The sequence below is a fragment of the Lotus japonicus genome, chromosome 2 (assembly GCF_012489685.1).
Source record: "Lotus japonicus ecotype B-129 chromosome 2, LjGifu_v1.2".
Taxonomy (NCBI): Eukaryota; Viridiplantae; Streptophyta; class Magnoliopsida; order Fabales; family Fabaceae; genus Lotus; species Lotus japonicus.
This window is the reverse complement of record NC_080042.1, coordinates 78,540,720-78,561,173: the sequence shown is the minus strand read 5'-3', so window position 1 is coordinate 78,561,173 and position 20,454 is coordinate 78,540,720. Positions and strand designations below refer to the sequence as shown.

At 36.3% G+C, this 20,454-nt stretch overlaps 3 protein-coding genes across 4 annotated transcripts; 1 reads left to right on the top strand and 2 right to left on the bottom strand.

The window, feature by feature from the left end:
- Positions 1 to 19: 19 nt before the first annotated feature.
- Positions 20 to 7,167, bottom strand: LOC130739917 (disease resistance protein RPV1-like). The gene is made up of 5 exons (XM_057592388.1): positions 6,340 to 7,167; positions 4,795 to 5,917; positions 2,781 to 3,197; positions 1,051 to 2,655; positions 20 to 846 (listed from the first exon to the last, which is right to left on the bottom strand). Exons 1-5 carry the CDS (start codon positions 6,840 to 6,842, stop codon positions 193 to 195), a joined length of 4,302 nt encoding a protein of 1,433 aa, XP_057448371.1. The 5' UTR covers positions 6,843 to 7,167; the 3' UTR covers positions 20 to 192.
- A 4,064-nt stretch (positions 7,168 to 11,231) lies between these two features.
- LOC130739916 (protein SHORT HYPOCOTYL IN WHITE LIGHT 1-like) lies at positions 11,232 to 14,225 on the top strand. Of its 2 annotated transcripts, none has more exons than XM_057592387.1 (5): positions 11,232 to 11,476; positions 11,563 to 11,775; positions 12,222 to 12,287; positions 13,013 to 13,113; positions 13,877 to 14,225. In XM_057592387.1, the coding sequence occupies exons 1-4, from the start codon at positions 11,312 to 11,314 to the stop codon at positions 13,073 to 13,075; spliced, it is 507 nt and encodes a 168-aa protein (XP_057448370.1). In that variant the 5' UTR covers positions 11,232 to 11,311; the 3' UTR covers positions 13,076 to 13,113; positions 13,877 to 14,225. The 2 variants fall into 2 exon arrangements, with proteins under 2 accessions (XP_057448370.1, XP_057448369.1); XM_057592386.1 differs by having other exon boundaries at positions 11,251 to 11,476; positions 12,946 to 13,113.
- A 1,502-nt stretch (positions 14,226 to 15,727) lies between these two features.
- Positions 15,728 to 19,018, bottom strand: LOC130739915 (transcription factor BHLH089). Its single transcript, XM_057592385.1, has 6 exons — positions 18,484 to 19,018; positions 18,111 to 18,311; positions 17,460 to 17,525; positions 16,968 to 17,036; positions 16,808 to 16,879; positions 15,728 to 16,193 (listed from the first exon to the last, which is right to left on the bottom strand). Exons 1-6 carry the CDS (start codon positions 18,784 to 18,786, stop codon positions 16,065 to 16,067), a joined length of 840 nt encoding a protein of 279 aa, XP_057448368.1. The 5' UTR covers positions 18,787 to 19,018; the 3' UTR covers positions 15,728 to 16,064.
- Positions 19,019 to 20,454: the final 1,436 nt, after the last annotated feature.

Here is a 20,454-nt window from a genome sequence, read left to right as displayed (position 1 = left end):
GGAACCTAAGTAACTTAATTGAGGTTCAATTCCTATTTGGAGCATTTTTCACTTTTTAGTTCAAAAAATAATAATTTAAATGGTGGTGTAAACAGGATTCAAACCTAAGACTAGTGAGGAAGTTATTCATGTACGTACCGCTGTGCCATATAGTGTTATATAATATTGGTTACATGATAATATATATTAAGTTTACCACAGGGGCCAAAAGAAAAATATACATAGTATCCAAATGAAAGTAAAAAAGATGAGGGGCGTGGCGGCACCGGTGAGCCACCCCGATCCCTCCGCCCCTACACAAGGGTCAGGGTTATCTTCCGCACAAGGATCAGGGTTATCTTCTGCAGTAGTGTTGAAGAACTTAGCTAATTTTTGTGAAACAGAATATTGTCCTTCTTCCAGTGATTCTTCATCTCCCTCATAATCATCATCACCTTCAAACACTAAATTTACTCCACAGTCTTTCAGCTTCAGCCCCTCAACATAAGGCGGGTTTCGCTTTGTCAAATGTAAGGTATACTTATCTTTTAACTGATGGACTAAGGAAGTATGAACTCCAAATCTGCGCAAAAAGATGTGGTGTTCGTTTGTCCTAGGTACTCCTAGAAGGCGAAACGTTGTGCTGTAAACATTGTCAGTCAAATTGAAGACTTTTCCTTGAACATCCACTAACTGCAGTTTATCTCTTTGGTCTTCTGGTATTTTGTTGAAAGAAAGCACACCAGCACAAATAATACCTTTAAGCTCACGGTTTCTTTGCTTTGAAAACACAACTGATTCCCCTGAGAACCAGTCTGGAACTCTGCTTCCAGGCATAATCAAAATCTCTAATTTTTTAAGTAGAACCTGAAACAAAATTTGCAAGTGTTCTGACAATTATAGAACTGGACATAATAAATCTAATACAAAAATTCAAGTTAGGCCTAACTCTATTCCGAAAGCTACATGAGGGGTGAGAACTGCTCTACCATGTATAAGAACTATTTTGGCCATATCGCAAAAGGCTTTGAAAGGGAAGGAAGAAAATATATAGATAGAGAAATGACTAACCTTGGAAAATCTTCTCTTCACAGCAAGGGAACATCCAATGCAACCACTCATGTACAACCTTCTTAAGGACTTCAAGTGTTCAAGACCTGGAATATCCTTCACTTTTTCACAATTTGTGAGGTTGAACTCCTCTAACCTGTCCAAGTTTGAAATATCAGATATGTACTCTACTGCTGTGCAGTTTGCAATGTTAAGCTCCTCCAAGCTAGAGGGAAGAGGAGGCAGAAACATGAGCTCCCTGCAATCTTCCAAATAAAGCTTTTTGAGATAGGAGAGGCCTGTCATGCTTGCTGGAAGCTTGCAAATATTGTTGTGGCCTAAACTTAAAGTTTCCAGTGAAGATATCTTTTCAAAATCGTCTGGAATTTTTCCAATTATTCTCCATCCATGAAAATTTAGGTGTTCCAGCATAGTGAGGTTGCAGAAAGAGGTTAAGATTGACTCTGAATTAGGTTCCTCCTGCTCGTTAGCAATTATGTCTGTTGTAGGCATGTTGTTTAGATAAGGCCTTCTTTCCATTTGTAGTTCTACCAGGCTTGAAAGCATTCCAAAGCTATCAGGTAGATGAGTAACTGCTGTTCCTTTCATCATTAACCATTGCAAAGATTTCAATCCTCCCATGGAATTTGGAAGCCTATGGAGCTGTCTACACATGTCTAATCTCAACCGGGTAAGGTTTTCCAACATTCCTATTGACTCTGGCAATTCAGTGATGTTAGTGTTGTACATGTCCAAAGTTGTGAGAGCTGATAGGAGGCCGATTGATGGTGGTAGACATGTTAGGTGCTTACAATTTCCCATGTCAAGCTTTTTAAGCATTTTCATGCCCATAATTTGGTCTGGCAAATTGGTAATTGGTGTCCCATCTAACCGAAGCTCAGCAATACAAACTAAAGCTTCTATTGACACAGGCAACTTGTGAAGAGAAATACAGCCTCCAACAGAGAGTTCCCTTAAATATGATAAAGAACCAATAGAATCAGGCAACTCTTCAATTCCACTGACATTAAGATGTAACCTTTTCAATAAAATTAGTTTCTCAACAGAGTTAGGAATCACAGAGAGTGACTTGCACCCCACCAAACTAAGCAGCTCAAGATTCTCCAAACAACCAACAGAATCAGGCAATTCAGCCAATGCTTTATTGTGGTTGAGAGACAATTCCTCCAGTGAGCACAGTTTCCCAATGCAGGAAGGTAACCTCTTCAATTGACATGAATTTGCACTCAACTTTTTAAGTTTTGTCAGGTGGAAGATGGATTCAGGTAGCTCAGTTATAGCAGTTTCATCAAGAACAAGTTGCCTTAAGGAAACCATGCAGCTTATGCTTATCGGCAATGCTTTCAATTTCCTGCAGCCAGAAAGGATAAGGTCCTCGAGATGTTTCAGCCCGGAGACATCAGCAGGTAATTCGATAAGGTTATTGCACTGATGAAAGTTCAAGTGAACCAAGGTACTTAGATTTCCAAGTGATTCATGAATCCTAGTTAAATGAGAGCATTCCTCCAAAACAATTTTCCTCAGACATAGATAATCAGCTAAATCCGGAATTACAGCTAATTTGTGGCATTTTGAGAGCTTTAAAATCATCAAGTTCTTAGCCACCTAGCAATGAAACATCCATGTTTTGAAATCATTGATAATTATAAAAAAGGCCAATATCCATTTTAGTTATTTAAAAAAATATAAAGGAGATATTGGCTAGTTCATTATGTAATAAGAAAGCAAACCTTGTTACTGCGCCTGCCCCACAATGTTTCAATTTTACTTTCTGAGAGGTCAATCACAGCAAGCTCCAAAGGATTATAACCTGAAGGAAAATTCCTTAATGGACATTGTTTCCACTGCAACCACTTTAGTCCTGGAGGCAGACATCTAAATTGTCCTTCCAATCTTGAATAATTAATTTGAAGCAATCTTAGGGAAACCATTGGTTGAAAGTGGTCTGTCTGAAGGACAACCTCTTTTGCTTTCTCTTCTCTGTCCTGCATATACTTTTTACACTTCTCTTTGATAAATGCTGATGCAGATTTAAAACTGGGCTTTTGATGAAAGTGATCCCATGTAATTTCAGCCGCAGACCGATCTCTAGGTAAATGGTTTCTCTTCACACAATCTAGGACGATCCCTTGAATACTTCTTGTTCCCTGCATGTATTATTCATTGTTAAATTTTCAAGGAATTCTAAATGGACAATTTATAACTACTAATATTATTTTGGAAGACGTTTCTTCAATATTTCACAATGCCAACTTATTCCACATTGATTGCAGAAGTCTCTACAAAATACTGTCTTTGCTTCTTCAAATGAAACAAACGGGGAGGATCATATTATTGAATGAAATTCATGCAGTGTCCCCAAATTATGTACATCTCATTCTATTTTAATGCAACCCATGTGAATTTTACTCAATATTAAAAGAAGTGTGTTGCTCATCCGGAGTGTGTACTTGTTTGATATGGTTTTGGACTTGCTAATGAGTGATACAAAGAAAAACATTCCAAACTACATTTTATTTCCGGATGATCTAGTTCTTATTGAAGAATTAATGGAAGCGATTAAGTCTAAAATTGAGATTTGAAGTAAGACTTTGGAATCAACGTTTTAGATTAAGTAGAAGTAAGAGAGAGTATATGCATTGCAAATTAGTAAGACTAATGTTGGAAGTAGAAAAAATGGAAATGACATTGTGTGCCACAAGTTTCACAGTTTAAGTACCTTGGTTGATTATACAAATGATGAGAAAATTGACAAAGTGGTACACACATAATTCAAGTTGGGTGGTTAAAATTGAGAAAAATATTTATTTGTGACCACATGAGATCCTCTATGATAGCGAATGTTGACTTTAACAGGATAACATGAGAAAAAAGTTGGAGAAACATAAATGAAAATGGTAAGATGAATAGGTGACCACACTAGAAAGGATGAGATACGCAATGAGCGGATAAGAAAAGATAATGGAGTAACACCTATCCATCGTGGAGAAGCAGACTGAAAATAGGTTAAGGTGGTATAGACATGTACAAAGAAGACATTTGGAAATACTAAAGGTAAGAGTTGATAACATGATATTTAGTAATGTAAAAATAGGTAGAAGGATACCGAAAAGAACTTACAAAGATATTGTTAAAAATAATCTCATCATTAATTATATCATCATAATCTAGTTTTTTGAGGTTTTGTTAAAATCTAACCGGTTCAAGAGCACTTCTTATTTTCACCAATTTTGACTTAGTTCAGGCATTTGTCATGTTTTGAGATTTACTTGTTTTTTCATTTAAATGGACCGGTCACTTGATTAGTTCTACAGTTGAACCGATCTAATTTTCAAAACTAATTCTATTTTGGTAAAATAAAGAGTGTGTTTCTTTAAGATTATATAAAAAAACAATTAGTTTTAACTCTCTAAAAAAAGAAAATAATTTTTAAAGATTTTTATGAAAAATATAAATGGGTTTGTGTTTGGTTGCACTAATAAAAAACATTTTTTTATTTTCTCTCACTTTTACATCACAATAGCTTTTTTCATAGACTAATCAAAGTAGCTTATTCAAATAATTCATTTTTCGTTTTTTTTTAATAATAATTATTTATAAAAATGAGACAAACACCTTAAAAGTTAAAAAAATTAAAAAAGTGATTTTTTTAAAGATACCCAAATTCTTTAAACTTTTCAAGGCTATATGAACAAGTTTCAGAAATCGCAAGGGATGACCAGGAATGTCTCCTACAATATTTACCTTCTTACTCATCAAAACAGTCAATATCTGATCTCGATCCCATAGCCTGCTACGCAGACCATAATCTGTAAGGCTTTCATTCTGAACAATTTGTCTTCCCATGTCTCTAACTTGATCATGCATCCACACCACATTACGTGTAGTGATTTTGATCAAACATTTTGCAGCAAGGACTGACATTGCTATCCCTCCATTGAAATTGCACCCATTCAATATATCAACCATATCATCTCTTTCCATTTCCATTTGCACAAACAAACAAGCAATGTCAAGGAAAATGCACTGCTCTTGTTTATCCAATGCATCATAACTGATCTTCAACACATCCTGAACACCTGGATGAGGATCCTGTTTCAGCTTCTCCACCGCATATTCCCACTCCTTGTTGTTCTTCTTATCAGATAGAAGAGAGCCAATAACTTCCAAAGACAAGGGCAATCCTCCAGTTATTTCTACAATCTGTTTTGACAGATTCGAAAAATCCTTTCCTGGCTCCTTTCTTCCCATTGCATGGTGACAGAATAATTCCATTGCTGGAGAGAATTCCAATTCCCTCACCTCATAGAACATATCAACATAACTTTCAGGTAAAACTTGTCTATCCCTTGTGGTTATCACAATACGGCTTCCATTATGAAACCATTCCCTATTACCCATCAAGAAATCAAGCTGCTTTACCTCATCAACATCATCCAAGATTAGCAGAACTTTGCTTCCATTTAATGCTCTTTTGATAGCAGAAACACCACCATTAACATCATTGAAGGGATCCCCTGTTCCACCAGAGGAAAGATCACCAAGAACTCTGTTTTGAAGAGAAACCAAACCACCATCATCGCCATGTCTTGAATTAACTTCTGATCTGACATTTGAAATGAAGCTGCGACGTTCAAAATGAACTACAAGGTTGTTGAAGAGGCTCTTGGCCAGAGTTGTCTTACCAATACCACCCATCCCATACAACCCCAGAACCCTCACATCATTGATTTTCACATCAAGCAACTTTTTTAACTCTTCCACTTTATCATCAACCCCCACTGTGTACTGAGCCACACTCAGTGGAGTGTTCTTCATCTGCTTCATAACTGTTTCCACCAAAACTCGAATCAGCTTATCACTGTCACTGCAAAGTAAATCAATAAACAAACCATTAATAGAAAATTAGTAAATCACACAAAGCAAAACCACAAAACAACAAACCAAATATTCCATAACATAACTCAGAAACAAAGAAAACAGAAACAATTAATCCCTATAGTTTAATCTGCATAAACTGGTGTGATCTTCTGAGTAATTTCTGCATGAATACAGTAAACATATGCACAATCACTAAAAAACAAACACAAGATATATTAAAAAAACAGCAAAAGAGGCATGGGCTAAAGTTATTCTAATATTATATTGAACATTTGATAATCTATGTGAAAGAATCAAGTTTCCTGTTTCAAAAGCTTAATCTAAACAAGTTCTGTTCACGTGATCCAACCAAATATCTAGAGAAATTTAAACAGGTTCTGGTTTTTCTCTATGTATAAGAAAAACCACCTGTTTTCATGGCAAACCCAACCAGCGATTCCACCCACTTTTGCCATAGCATCCCTCCAGAGCTGAACCTTCTCTGGCTCTGCCTCAAACCTCACTGCATGGGACATGAAAGACTCTTCAAAGGGACCCTTTTGTTTTCGGACATCCGACGGGTCAACCCGGTAGAAAACGGGCAGGATTAACCTCCCACAGTCGCAAATCTTGGCCAACTCCTCCAGGCACCACCGAGAGGAGGCATAGTCCTCCGAGAGAACGATGACAGAAGCCGCAGAGTCATCAATGGCCTCCAGAAGGCTCGCGTTTATCTCGTCGCCGCGGCCCAACCCGTCGTCGTCGCGGAAGACACGAACACCGCGGGCGTGGAGCGCGTTGTAGAGGTCATTCGTGAAGGTGTGGCGCGTGTCAGTGCCCCTGAAGCTCAGGAACACGTCCCACTTGAACCTGAAAGAAGCTGGCGGCGGCGGCGGCTTCGACGATGACGTGGCGTCAGTTTCCGGCGTCATTGCAATGCTTCTTTGTTGATGAATGGTTGGTGTTTTTGATGTGGTGGGCAATGGAGAATCTTGTCTTTGCGCTCTTGACTTTTAACTTGAGGTTCTTGCTTGTCGGTGGATCCTGCACTGCTCTGATCTGCACATGCACACGTCTGAACAAAGAAGAAGAAGAAGAAGCATTAATGGCTTTGGAGTCAATGAGTAATGCTGTCTGTGTTTGCTCCCTACGTTTAAAAATGAATATTAGTTGGAATGCATTTAGTAGGGGTTAGTGTATAGTTACATAAGACTACCTGCAATGGTTTTTTCATTCCAACACCCTACTTTTCACTTTTTACACTCCACATCATTTTCTTTCTTTTTCACTTAATTATTCAACACACATTCAACTTTTACTCACTGTTTAATAAAATTCAACACCCTATCTCACCACTTTTATTTCATATTCTTTACTTTTTTGTGAGGGGTTGTCTAAATGACCCATGATAAAGTTTGGGTTAAATAACTCATCATCCAATCACATTGGAGATAAATGAGTTGGAAATAAATTAATAAAATGTATTAATTTATTTCCAACTCACCTATCTCCAATATGATTGGATGATGGGTTATTTAACCCAAACTTTATCATGGGTCATTTAGACAACCCTTTTTGTGATTATATATTAATAATAATTATCAATTTAAATTAAATTAAAATAATTTAGAGTTGATTTTTTTTTTCTTTCTAGTTTAGTAATTTAATATTCTTAATTAATTTTTTCTTAAAAAAACACGAAAGGGAGATTGGTTGAGTTTTGGGGGTTAAAAGGGTTATTGTTGGGATCCATTTCACTTAAAATATGTTTAGAGTTACAAACAAGAGTTTATGGGAGGCTAAATAGAAAAACTAGAGGGAAAAAATGTCGTTTTTTTTCTGTGTCCAAATCAAATGAACCAAGTCTTTATTTTTATAAACAAACAAAAATGATGAGTTTTGGTGAAAAAAAATTAATTTACTACGAAATAATTGACCCCAAATAATTAAGATAAGATAAGAATCGGGAAATTACAATGACCAATGAGATTTTGCCATGTGTGCTGAGTGGGTTCAAGTTACTATTCATTCACCATGTTGAATTTATTCAACATGTTGAACCTTCAACACTCATTTCAACTGGTCCACTGGAGTAGTTCAAGTGTTGAATTGGGTTTTCAACACCCATTGAAGAGGCTCACAGCTCACTAGTCTAACCCGTACTAGATTCTTCTAGCTCCTTTATAGTTTCTGATCTTTCACTATCTAGTAGGGGTTACATCATAATGTGTAGTAGGGGTTACATAGCTAGTAGAGGTTATGTAGATGCTGATAAAAAAAAAAAGTAGAGGTTATGTAGGCTCTAGCTTGGAGGGTTATATGGGGTCGTGTACCAACAAGAGATAAGTTGAGACAACGACATGTTTTACCAGCTGAAGCAGATATCCGATGTCCTCTTTGCTTGCAAACCGAGGAGAGTATCCCCCACCTTTTTCTTGTCAGTTCTCTTGGAGGGTCTGGACAGAGGTTTATAACTGGTGCGGTGTTAGTACAGCTCTACCAATGGAGGTCTCAGTTAATTTTTTACAGTTCATGCAGGGGTGGGGCAACTTGAGAAGAAGGCGTGGAGCTTGGTCCATTTGGGTAGCAGCAATAGGCTAAATTTGGTACAGTAGGAACTCTTTGATTTTCAGAGGAGAGGTGCTTGATTTTCAAAAGCTGGTGGATCAAATTCAAACTAAGTGTCTTGGTCATGGCTCAAAGCAAAGACTAAAGGATTTTCCTATTCCTTAATTGAATGGAAATCGCAGCCTTTGTCTTGCTTGGATATAATATGAAGTTTTGAATTTTTGCTGGTTACTTTGTACTGTTATTTGCTGAGAAAAAGCTCTATCTCCTTGCATCTAGTAGGGGTTACATGTTTAGTAGGTATTATTATGGTTAGTAAATCACAATAAAAACTCATAAAATCTTGAATTAATTAAAAATCTGAAAATTCAATAAAAAATACCATAAAATTTTCAAAATCCACATGTGTTCTTTAATTTCTCCTTTTCATTACTCTTGTTTTCTATCATAATTAATTCAAGTGCCTGTAGAAAAATTCCATTGACATTTGTGTGAATTTAATTGTAACTTTCATTTTTCATATATACGATTGTTACTTTGTTAGAACATTGTTATTGTTATACAGTAATTAGCTAGCTGAGGCCTGAGTGCATGCTTTGATGTCTCAGAATCTGGAAGCTAATTCATTTGACCCATGGGGTATTTTTTTTAAATGGTTGTGTTCAAGAAAAAAAGTATGCAGGTCTCTATTTGACACTCATATTTATAACGGTTTTAGACCGCAAAAAAATGTACTTACAATTTAAAACTGCCACAAAAGTGAGGTATCTCAGAATGGTCGGTATTATTTTAATTTTATTCATGTGAATCATCACTCATCAAATTTTTCCTTTAGCTTTTAACGTTTTTATCCCACAAATTAGCAATGAGAAGATTCACATCAGAAATATGCACCAAATGCATGGTCACAAATTCTCTCTGTCCTCGTAGCAAAGCGCAAAAATTTCATCCACAAATGTACTCTAAACTCATCTTGAAGGACATTCTAGCCCTTCATGATACTCTTACAAACATGTGTCTCTTCTTTACATACATTTTATCTACTATATTTTTTTCTTCAATCTCTCACCTCCATTAGTAGCTCATTTAAATAAATTAAATATAACGACGACAACAACAAAAAACAAATAGTGCACTCATTAACTAGTTTCTAAACAACTTATTCATAAATAATTAATTCGTCCCTCCAACAAGTTAGTTATTCTAAACAACAACTTTTTATTCACATCTTTCATATGCCTACCCCAAAGTAAAAAAAAAAGAGAGAATAAAATGTAATAAAAATTAAGAGAGAAATAAAAAGAGAAAAGAAGTGGAAATAAAATAAAAGAGAAAAATAAGTGCAAATGAATCATAATTTTATTTTAAAATTTAATAAAGATCTGGCATTTGAATTATCACCTACGTAAACTAAGATATTGTCAACTCATGAACGAGGTTTGTATATATGCGTATAATCAACTTGCTGATATTTTTAAACAAGAAAGTTGCATTTGTAAATTCTTTGTCAGTTGCGTCGCTTTCAAGAACTATAGCTTTGATTATGTTCTAAGTTCTAAATAATTATAGTGGGGATTTGATCTCTTTCCACATTCAAAAGTAATTGACCCATCAACTTATCAACTTGAGACAGTGACCCCTTTTTTTTTTAAGATTTCCACTATGAGAAGCTTAATTTTGGATGAGCGTCAAAAAAGATTTGTTAGGAATAACCTACTCATTTAATGTGATCTCAAGGTCTTTAAGTGATCAATGTCATAGTTGTCGATTGTGAAATACGTTAGATTAACAAAGGAATTAGATAGAATGAGTGATTCCAAATAACTAGTGTTTTGAAAACCGGACTGGTTAGTTCATTTCAACTTGGAACCGTTGTGATAGATTGTTTGATGTGTTAAGAAAACCCGGCTAAGACAAAACCAGTTGTTTATGGTCAGAACCGTTGCAGGCACCATGCTTCCCTTCAGGTGACTGAAAGTCACCTACAACTATCTTCAACTCTGGTCTTTCGTTGTTAGATTATGTTGAGGAACCACCTACGTTCACTGATGCTTGTACCTCAAATGATGTTGAAAGGCATGGCAACCTCCTTGTTAGTTGTGACGTGCGCAACTTCTTTGATAACGTAACAAAGATATTCAGGGGAAAGAGAGATTACAAAAGATTGTGTCATGAAAAGTTGAAAAACCATGCCCAAATCTCAGTGTTTTTAAAATCGGTCCGATGATAGAATCGATCGAGGCACTAATTGAAGATGTACACATTTGTTTAGTTGCTAATAGTCAATCGTTATCCTACGTGGCAAAACTAAAAGCCCACATGACATTTCAACTTAACCTTTTTCTAACAGCTTAACTATGCGGTTAAGTCCGCTGGCTAAAGCAATGTAAACAGTAAGCTTAGTTTTCCTTTGCCTACCCTGCAGCTTAATCAAGAAGTTTCGACTTTTGTCTTCCTATGCCCGCCTCATGCCCTCGGCCATGTTTGTTACCAAGTTCAGGCAAGGACTACATAGCTTAAGGACTTTTTCTAAGAGGACCAACATGCAACAACACAACTTTACCAAATTATAATTTCCTATGTAGGTTACAAAGTTTAATCTCTTGTGTACCCTTAAAAGAATGATGTGTGCTTCTAATCCTCTTACAAAAAATTGGTCAAAAATCAAATTATCCATACTCAGGCCCAAACAACAAAGATCCATAAAGAAATAAACTAATTAACTAAGGTTTTGGACAAAAAAAAAACATGAGGTTCATGTTTATGCTCCTCTTCCTGTCTTCTACCACGATAATAACCGAATCCTAAAGACCTTCTTCATGTTTTGTTCCAAATGGCAGGAGCTGCTGCCACTGCTGCAGCACCGTTCATCAATCTCACGCGCCACCCACGCTCCAACCTTCGCCACTTCTCACCAAACAATGTTCCTTGTCTTCGTCACCAACCCTTCCCTTCCGGATTCTACCACAACCATCGTTCAAATCCCTTAATCAGCAAGGTATTCATGTTTTTCTCGTTCAGGTAAACGGTGACACAGTTGATTTTCTGATTCGGCTAACCTTGTTGACTGTCTCTGTTGTGAAGGTGAATAGCTCAATTGGTGGAGAACCCTATGAGATGGATCAAGCTGCTTTCGATGGCTATGGTGGGATTGAAGAAGAGTGTGATGATGACGACGCTGAGAGTAGTGTTGATTTGTTGATCAGATTCTTGCAGAGCATGTTTAGGAAAGTGTCTAAGCGAGCCAAGAAGGCCTCTCGCTCTGTTTTACCTGGTGGAGTAATACCGCCCCAGCTTGTAAGTTCAAAGCTTAATTCATAAGCGAATTTGAGAAATTTATTGAAATAAGCTGAAAATATGTTAGATAAGCATAAACTTTTATTCATAAGCTAATATGAATGGCTTACGAAAATAAGCTCAAAACACTTGCATAAACACTTATAAGTGGGTCATAAACTATTTATATAAGCTGTCCAAAACACTTGCGTAAACGCTTATGCTATAAGTTAAGCTCAAATAAGCTCTTCCAAACAAGGCCTATTAATATCACCAATACTTGGTTGATTAATTTAAGCTAAACCGAACGTGCATTAATCTTGTGGCCTGGTTTCCTTTTGAGTGTTAGATACATAAGCAAGGTAGAATTTGAATGTGTCGCCTGCTACCTTTCTGAAAGTTTATGTGGTTACATTTATCTTTGGCTGCTTTCTCTTATTGCTTTCCATGTGAATGGGATAATTCAGGTTTCTTTTGCTGTTGATGGGACTCTGCTGCTTGCTTCACTTTCTGTTCTCAAAGCATTTCTTGAGGTATTGCTTCCCCTTACTGTGTGGCTTAATGTAGAGTTCATGGCTAGTTGAAACCTTACCTCAGTTTGTTTTACTTCACATTTCTAGTTATCTTTTCAACCACTTTCTCTCCTTATAAACACTACTGGAATTGAATCAAGCCTTTTTCTGAGGTGTAAATGAGAGATGTGAGGAAGGTTTTCCAAATACGTGTGTGCAAATAATATATCTCCTACTCTTTCCAGGAAAACAGATGCATTTCTTTGTTTGGTACACAATTTACTATTCATTTTTGCAGAATTCATGTATTGAAATGCTATTTGCACACTCTAAATGCACAATGCAACCTTCCATGCTCCTATTATTTGCATCGTTTAATTACTACCAACCAATGATATTGATGATGTAACTTGTACGACTATAGGTCGATTAGGTTTTAGATCATTCTTATATTTTGGCTCTTGGAACATATACCTTCAAACTGTGAAAATACCAATTCTGAAGCGTTGTTCGAAACATATCACATGAATTTCTGATCATAGAAGCTACACTCACGCATAGCTGAACTAGGTTCTGTCATATTTCTAATTTCTTCACAATATTTCTTTGCTTTATATTGGAAAATACATTATCAAGTAATAGATAACAGCTGTTGGTGAATATTGACTATGAATCATAGGTCATCTGCACACTTGGGGGCACTGTATTTGCTGCGATTCTAATCCTGCGTGTGATTTGGGCAGCAGTTGCTTACTTCCAGTCAAGTGGGAATAGTTTCAATCAAGGAGGAAATTCCTTTGGTGCTGTAGCCTAGACCTCTCTTCAAGTTTTAACAAAAATGGCTTATGTAAGTTTAGTTTGATGGTAGTTTGCATATGAAGTGGAATTTTCTTGAGGTATATAACTGATTCATACATTTATTCAGAGGATTGGTGGTATTTTCTTAGTTTGCACATAATCCTCCAGCTCTACCACTTGAGCTGTAGGAGGGTGTCATGATTTTTAGTGTTGTGATGCTTCTATCTAGTAACACTGACGACCAAACATGCCATGGGAGATCACTATGCAACATGGGAGGATGTTAAGCGTATCCCAGGGCAGGTCGGGTCGACTTGATCTGGCCCGACCTTCCAGATCCAAAAATGGAGTTATGGAACCTGGCCTTTGAGAGGGCCCTATTAGGCCTTATTGGGTAGGGACAAAAGCATTTTACATTTGATGGTGCTACAAGTCCCACATAAAAGTTTTGTTATTTTATCACCCTCACATTGCTCAAGTGATAGAGTTCGGAGGTCATAAGCTTTAGGTGCATTGTTCTAAACCTATAATCTAGGAAAATACCACCACTTCATTGACAACAGGAAGGCCTTGTTATTTGTAATGTGTTTGGTAAAACAAGAGTTGCTAATGTTCACCAAAAACTTATACTCATAGAAGAACATAAAAACTTAAAGCTGTTGTGACTATGTGTGTGTACATATTTCGGGAGATTGGACCTTATATCCATTGTATGTTAGAACCTGTTTAATATGATATCATATTTTGTATTTTTATTCTGTTTTCAGTAAAATTTACAAAAACATTGTATGATTTGTTGTTTTTCAAAACAGAAATGCTCAGTGGCACAAGAAACTGCAGCACTGACGAATACAAGGAAGACCTTCATCCTTCTTAGCAACAAATTCTTCTACTGTATTATTATCACTTCCTGTATTTACTACACAAGCCATAGACGGTCAATTATATTCATGAGTTTTGCATTGGAGTCGTGACATGTTGGCTACAGTTCTTGTTAAAATTCTGTATAGGTGTTGTTAAACTACAGCACTAGCAGTTCTTGTTGTATGTACATTTCTTTATAAACATACCAAAAAATAGTGATAAATCATAATATATTATATATTCTAAGATTATCATACACAAGGACATGTTATTTGGATTTAATGCATTCTTTGGAAATTCTGATATCCATCAAATGGAATTTTTTATAGAAATTGTTAGCAATTCTCCATGGGCTATTTGACTTATTTCAGATTCGCTTCAATTTGTTTCCATAATTGAGAATGCTCATTCTCACTATCAGGAATTAGGAAGTATGCTACTCTCATTCAGAATATGAAAGAGTTATTAGCAAGATAATGGTTAGCCATTGTTAGTCACATTTTATGGAAAAACGGCTTGTACGGTTTTTTTGGTGAAATTTGGTGCTTAGTGTGATGTATTGTTTGACATATGGTAGGATCCACCGAGTGTGTTAGCAGCTGCCTATTTTTTGTTCGGAGTTTGTATCCATTTTTCCCTTTTTTCTTTTGTCCTTTTTATGTCTTGTACCAAAAAAAATAAGGCATGTCAAACAAGTTATAAGTCTCATTAGTCATTAACATACTTCTTCGTTTAAAAATGGGTGGTAGTTCTCTTGGAAACCCTGGAACAACAGGGGTTGGAGGTCTTGTGAGGGATGTATCTGGCAGTTGGCTTTTGGGGTTTTATGGACGCATTGGTTATTCTGGAATTTTGGAGGCGGAATTAATGACAATTCTTTAGGGGCTTTTACTTTGCAAGGAAGTTGGTTTTAGTAACATTATTGTCTTCTCATGATTCTATGTTAGCTATCAAACTCATTACTAAGGAGGTGGTATAGTATTATTTTGAGACAGATTGAGTCTTTGGTTCAGCATCATTGGGATTTGGGAGTTATCCTTTAAACACACTGTTTGTAAAGGGAATCCTTCGGGCGGAAGATGCTTACTAAGTTAGGAGCCCAAGGAACTTATGAGCTTGTGGGGTTCTTTGAGGCCTTAGACTATTTTGTCTTTTAGCTTTTGCACCCAAAAAAAAAAACTCTTGCCTAACTTGTCTAGTTGACATGCAAATGGCTGCGAAACTAAGTATCATATAAAGCAAAACACTTTAGGAAATTAAAGTTTTCCATCCATGAATATGATATAGATTATAATAACCATAGCATAGTTAGATGAAAACATAACTGATGCCAATTTATCTAGCTCACATGTATGACACTCCTTAGGCTATGTTTGGATATCCATTGACATCAATGCAAATGGACATTAACACTTACTTCAAGATAAAAAGTGAACGATACTCTTATAATTTAGGATAATAGTCCATTCACGCTGATATTCAATTATACAGTTAATCCCTAGCAGAAAGTTACCAAAGAGTATGTCCGTCCCCGAGGGTTAGCTCAAGTGGTAAGAGCTAGGGGAGATAAGAGTTGGGGAGGGGAAGGTCCAATGTTCGAATCCTGGAAGGGAAATTTGAAGGGATTTTCTAACTTACTAACAACTAACCACTAACATTTGCCTATAAAAAAAAACCAAAGAGTATGCCCAACGAATTGTGCTTAAAGAGACTAACTAATCAATTTAACAATACCACGTGAACTTAATTTATTTAACATAGTTTCATCAACAAACATCAATGTTGAGGCCATTACACAATATATAAGCATTATGTATTCAGGACAAGCAACATTCTTTTACAACAATAATAACCATTTTCAAGGTTATGAGTATCCGCATAGAGAGCCTATAGTCCAGTTCAATAAGTTACATATTGGGTAAATGAATTCATTTTCCAACAGACTAACAAATGGAGTTGCTTAAATACTAGATGAAGCAAACCTGTGTAAACAAATAACAGCTCCATGCCTCGTGTAGAAAACTTGATGAAGCGTCCTTTGGACTTTAAAACCAGGAGTATATGATTTTGGAGAGCACAGAAGGAGAAACTACAGATCCTATATGCATTTATTATAATTTGATGGGATTTCATAGACTACGTTGCTCTTTCAAAACCACCTCCAACCTGCATATGTAACCACTCTGGTGATGAACCCCGGCTATACTCTCTGGTAGCTTGTGAAGGGAACGGCATGGCGGCTGTATCAAATGTTTGCTGATCAAACTGAAACACAAGTTGATGTTTCATTAGACTCAAGGTTTTGCTACAATAATGTAAAGCTTCACTTCACCAATCACTCTGAATCTTTTGGACCCAAATTTTAACTTCAGGGTGAATTTTTACACACTTATTTATTTACCCTTTTTTACATAGAATAATGTTTCATGCCTGCTGCTATCATCTACTATAAAATATATTTAATTTAAAACCCGTTTTCACTTAAGTATCCAATCATGAAAAGCACCCTCAAGAATCTGATTTATTTGAGGAAGAAAGGAATTGAAGACTCCACCAACAATTTGCAAAAGTGTGTACAAACACGTGCAAATCAACCACCAGTGTGGTCCCCCCAGGGTCTAATATATAATTCCTTCTTAGTATAAAAAACAAAGCAAATTCAATATTGATTCTTGCTTTATATGATGAATTATTAGATATTAAAACCTTTTATGCTTAAAAAGGTTGAGTTTGTGGCACAAATAGTGTGTATAAAGAAGTTTCTACCCAGATATCCTCACAATATCACATGAGCGGTTATAAAGTGGATAAAATCAGCTTTCAAATTATTTGGACTAAATAGTTCACATGAAAAACTAAGAATGCAATTCAATACTTACATCTTTAGGAGGAAACACTTCAATGCCAGGGGTCAGTCTTGAATTTACTGCTTCAAGCTTCATTGACAAGAACTGTGACAAAAAAAAATCAAGACTCATTATCAACAACAAAGCATATACAAATTTTAGAAACTCAGATAATGAGATAAAGGATCAATACCTCAACTTGGCGCTGAAGTGATTGAATATAATTGATTATCTCATCGAGGACCAATGCTTTCCCGATAACCTGAATCAAAGAACGTTCCTCTATTGTAATTTACACAAAAACACAGCACATAAACTAACCATGAGGATTGAGAAATGATTTTCAGCTGTGTTACCAACAAGATCATTCTTAGCAGATGTGTCTTTTCTTTTCATCCAACAAGTAACCTTTTTAATTTCTTCCTTCATGCTTATTTACTCTCGTTTTTTACATATATACAAAGGATCAAGATTCTCTCAATTGTAAAAAACTTGACCGTCAATTTTCATCATCTAACCATTGATATCATTTTCTTTTCTCTCTTTAATTATTAAAGACAAAAATCAATGGTGAGATGGTGGAACTTGACATGGTCAAGTTTTTTTTTACAATTGAGATGATCCGTTTCCATATACAAATGTGGAGAGAGTAGACAAAAAAACTAAGCAGGCAGTAAAACCATACCTTATTACAACCAGGAACTAAATCCTGAAGAATTTTCATCCTTTCACTAATCTTTTCCCTTCTAGCCTGTCCCACAGCATCCATCAACATTCCATTAGAAAACCAAGTGAAAAACTACTATCTCAAAATATCCAACAATTCAATATTTCCTTATATTTCCATAAAGATACAAGTAGTTTAAACAGTTTCATTTTTCTTAAACCAACTTTCTCAGGCAAATTTCCACATGGCATCACATTTCACATGTGCTCTAGCTGAGCCTGCCTGCAGCTAAATTACTGTTATCGTGGTTAAGAAAACGATCTTTGCAAATAGTTAAGCAAAAACTTACCTAAAACAACAACATAAAAAATATAGAATTCAATCCATGAAAGATCTTACTTGTGTTGCTAATCCCAGAAAGTTTCCACCTATACACATAGGTCCCTGAAGTTGTCAACTTGTTAACAAGTTCACCCAATTGAAGTTTCCAACTTACTAACAACTTCATCCCTTCCCTTCCAAGACCAACTTCCATAGATTCAATTTTCAAAAGCCAAAGCAACACAAGTAACATTTCTCACAGACCAAATTCTATATATTTATTCTAACAAAATTACACAACACAATTTAAAGGGATTACTAGTAGGAACTTGTAAGGGTGAAAATTACTCTTTCAGCAAGACTGTGACTATCAGTAGCTTGACCCCTTCTAGCTCGGACATGGATATAGTCTTGCTTAGGAGGCTCAGGTGGTGCCTTACTAGTTTGCTCCGCAGGCTTTCCTGAACTGACTTCTGCTTCTCCTCCTTTACTGCTCTCATTCCTGTTCCCTGATATCTTCATCCTCTTCCCATCACCACCACCATCATTCTGCACAATCCAAATTCAAATAACAAAACTTGAATCATCAATCAAATAGTACTAGTTACATAAAAAAAATCAACAATTTCAGATCCATTTTTCCATATTTTAATACCCAATTGCACATTGAACTAAATTCATACTCAACATCATTTCTTTAACAAATTTTAGATGCAAATACCACGCCATTGCCACCGCCATTGCTGGTGGAGACACCCTTAACAGATTCCTCCTCGGAGTCGCGCCGCTTCCGGCCAAGGCTCACCGTTAAAGCTTGCCTGTGATCCGAACTAACCGGGTCAGAACCCGGATCCTCCCGGGTCGGACACGTAGTAAAATCACCAAACCCGTGTCCGAACTGCGGCCTTCTCAGCCCCAACCCGCCGCCGGAATCACCAGCAACCGGATGCGGAAACTGCCAGATCTCCGCCAGGTGATACGACGCCGTGTTGGCGCCTCCGTTCATCATCGCCGCCGGATCCATTGAACGATCCGAGAATCTCAAATCTCACAGTTCAACAAGAGCACAGTAGCATAACCATTCAAGCAGTTCAAGATGAAGATAGAGAGAGCAAGAGAGAGAGAGAGGGAAATGCAGGTTTGGTGTTTGCTTGTGTTGATCTCCTTGGACAGTGGAGGGTGATGCGCACAGTGTTTATATTTCTCTGTCTCTCTCTCTCTCTCACTGTTATAGAGACACACCCACCTTGGGACTCTCAAACCCAACTCACTTCCTTCCACTCTCCTCTTCCCTTTTTCTATATTTCTTTAGCTTCGAGTTTTCACCGCTGACAGCAGTAACTAAACTCATCACTGTAGAAGGTAGATGTTCGCACTAAACTGTAAGCAGATAACAAGTCGCAAAAAGAGCTCAATTTCCATGTGACTAAACTCATCACTGCAGATGCTCGCACTAAACAATAAGCGGGCGACTGGTCAAGAAAACAGCTCAATTTACATCGGCGAGCATCAGACATTCTAATATGAGCTGACTAAGTATACCGCGTATAGTAAAAATAGTAAAAGCCTTTCAAAATTTGTCAACACTCCTTTTGTATAGTCTTGTGGTTGGTTGAGGGGGCTTGAAAGCTTTGATTAGTTGTTGTTACTATAATTAACATATGATTAAGGAAAAGTTTTTGGAATAAAACAAGGTTTGATATCATGGACTTGTCTTGACTATGTGTTGAGATTTTGGGAGTTGAGAGTGATAGGTCACTTTGTGGTAGTACTATATTTATTTTAAGCCTATGAGTAATGATGTTTAGGATTTGATTAGGAATTAGGAATTAGGAATGATGATGATGCTGTATTTTTTTTTTTGTCAGAAGATGTGTGTGTTTTGAGGCCCACAGGTTAATTAGTCCAGTATGGACCTAGTTTGATGTGACACTAAACTTGTCCACTTACCTTTATCCCGTTTTGTTTTTTTTTGGGTCATCTAATTAAGTTTTAATGAAGTGTGTTGTACCCTGGATGTCCCCCCTCTTTTGTGTAATAATTGAAGGTCCCATTTGATAATTGACAATTGTTGAGTAAGGTATGAGAGTGAGAGGAAAGTTAATGAAAACAAAAAGTGACACCTTATGATAGCTATAGTTTTAAAGATATAGGTTTGGAAAGCCTTTAGTGTAAATGATTAAATGATTAAATCACAATTTTATTGTCATATTGATTTTTAACTATTTTTTAATAATCAAAACTATAAACTGAATGAATAATTGATCAATATCAAGGATTGTTTTTCCTTCTATCCCGACTGTGTGTGGAAAATTACACCACAACCGTGTCTATTCACAATTATGTGAAATTGAAGCATGAAATAGTTATTTTTGAATTATATGCGATTTTATTCACCACACGCGTCGAACCTATTATAGTGATAGTTTCTTAACATGTTGCACATTAAATTGTATAATTTGACTTTTTTATATTTGAATTTCAATTGAACTCAACTAAATGTTAATAGATTAAACATTCTAATACATCAAAAATGGTTTTCAATTGAAAACTAAACATGCATGTGCGTTTGAAATTGCATCACAATATTGATTTGATGGTCTTAAGCTATGTGATTGAAAATATTGTATGCATAAAAACACATCTTTTAGATTGACTCAAACGAAAATCTAAATTACTCTTTTAGATTTTC

What these genes read in the sequence shown, in the direction of transcription:
- LOC130739917 (XM_057592388.1), bottom strand. Translation starts at nt 6,842, where the DNA reads ATGACGCCGGAAACTGACGCCACGTCATCGTCGAAGCCGCCGCCGCCG. An exon ending in TGGGTTTGCCATGAAAACAG is followed by an intron (nt 5,918 to 6,339) that starts GTGGTTTTTCTT and finishes TTTACTTTGCAG; the next exon opens with TGACAGTGATAAGCTGATTC. An exon ending in GGGGCAGGCGCAGTAACAAG is followed by an intron (nt 2,656 to 2,780) that starts GTTTGCTTTCTT and finishes TTTCATTGCTAG; the next exon opens with GTGGCTAAGAACTTGATGAT.
- LOC130739916 (XM_057592386.1), top strand. Translation starts at nt 11,312, where the DNA reads ATGGCAGGAGCTGCTGCCACTGCTGCAGCACCGTTCATCAATCTCACG. An exon ending in CAAATCCCTTAATCAGCAAG is followed by an intron (nt 11,477 to 11,562) that starts GTATTCATGTTT and finishes TCTGTTGTGAAG; the next exon opens with GTGAATAGCTCAATTGGTGG. An exon ending in TTCTCAAAGCATTTCTTGAG is followed by an intron (nt 12,288 to 12,945) that starts GTATTGCTTCCC and finishes TATGAATCATAG; the next exon opens with GTCATCTGCACACTTGGGGG.
- LOC130739915 (XM_057592385.1), bottom strand. Translation starts at nt 18,786, where the DNA reads ATGGATCCGGCGGCGATGATGAACGGAGGCGCCAACACGGCGTCGTAT. An exon ending in GTCACAGTCTTGCTGAAAGA is followed by an intron (nt 17,526 to 18,110) that starts GTAATTTTCACC and finishes GCTGTGGGACAG; the next exon opens with GCTAGAAGGGAAAAGATTAG. An exon ending in TAGTTCCTGGTTGTAATAAG is followed by an intron (nt 17,037 to 17,459) that starts GTATGGTTTTAC and finishes TCTTTGATTCAG; the next exon opens with GTTATCGGGAAAGCATTGGT.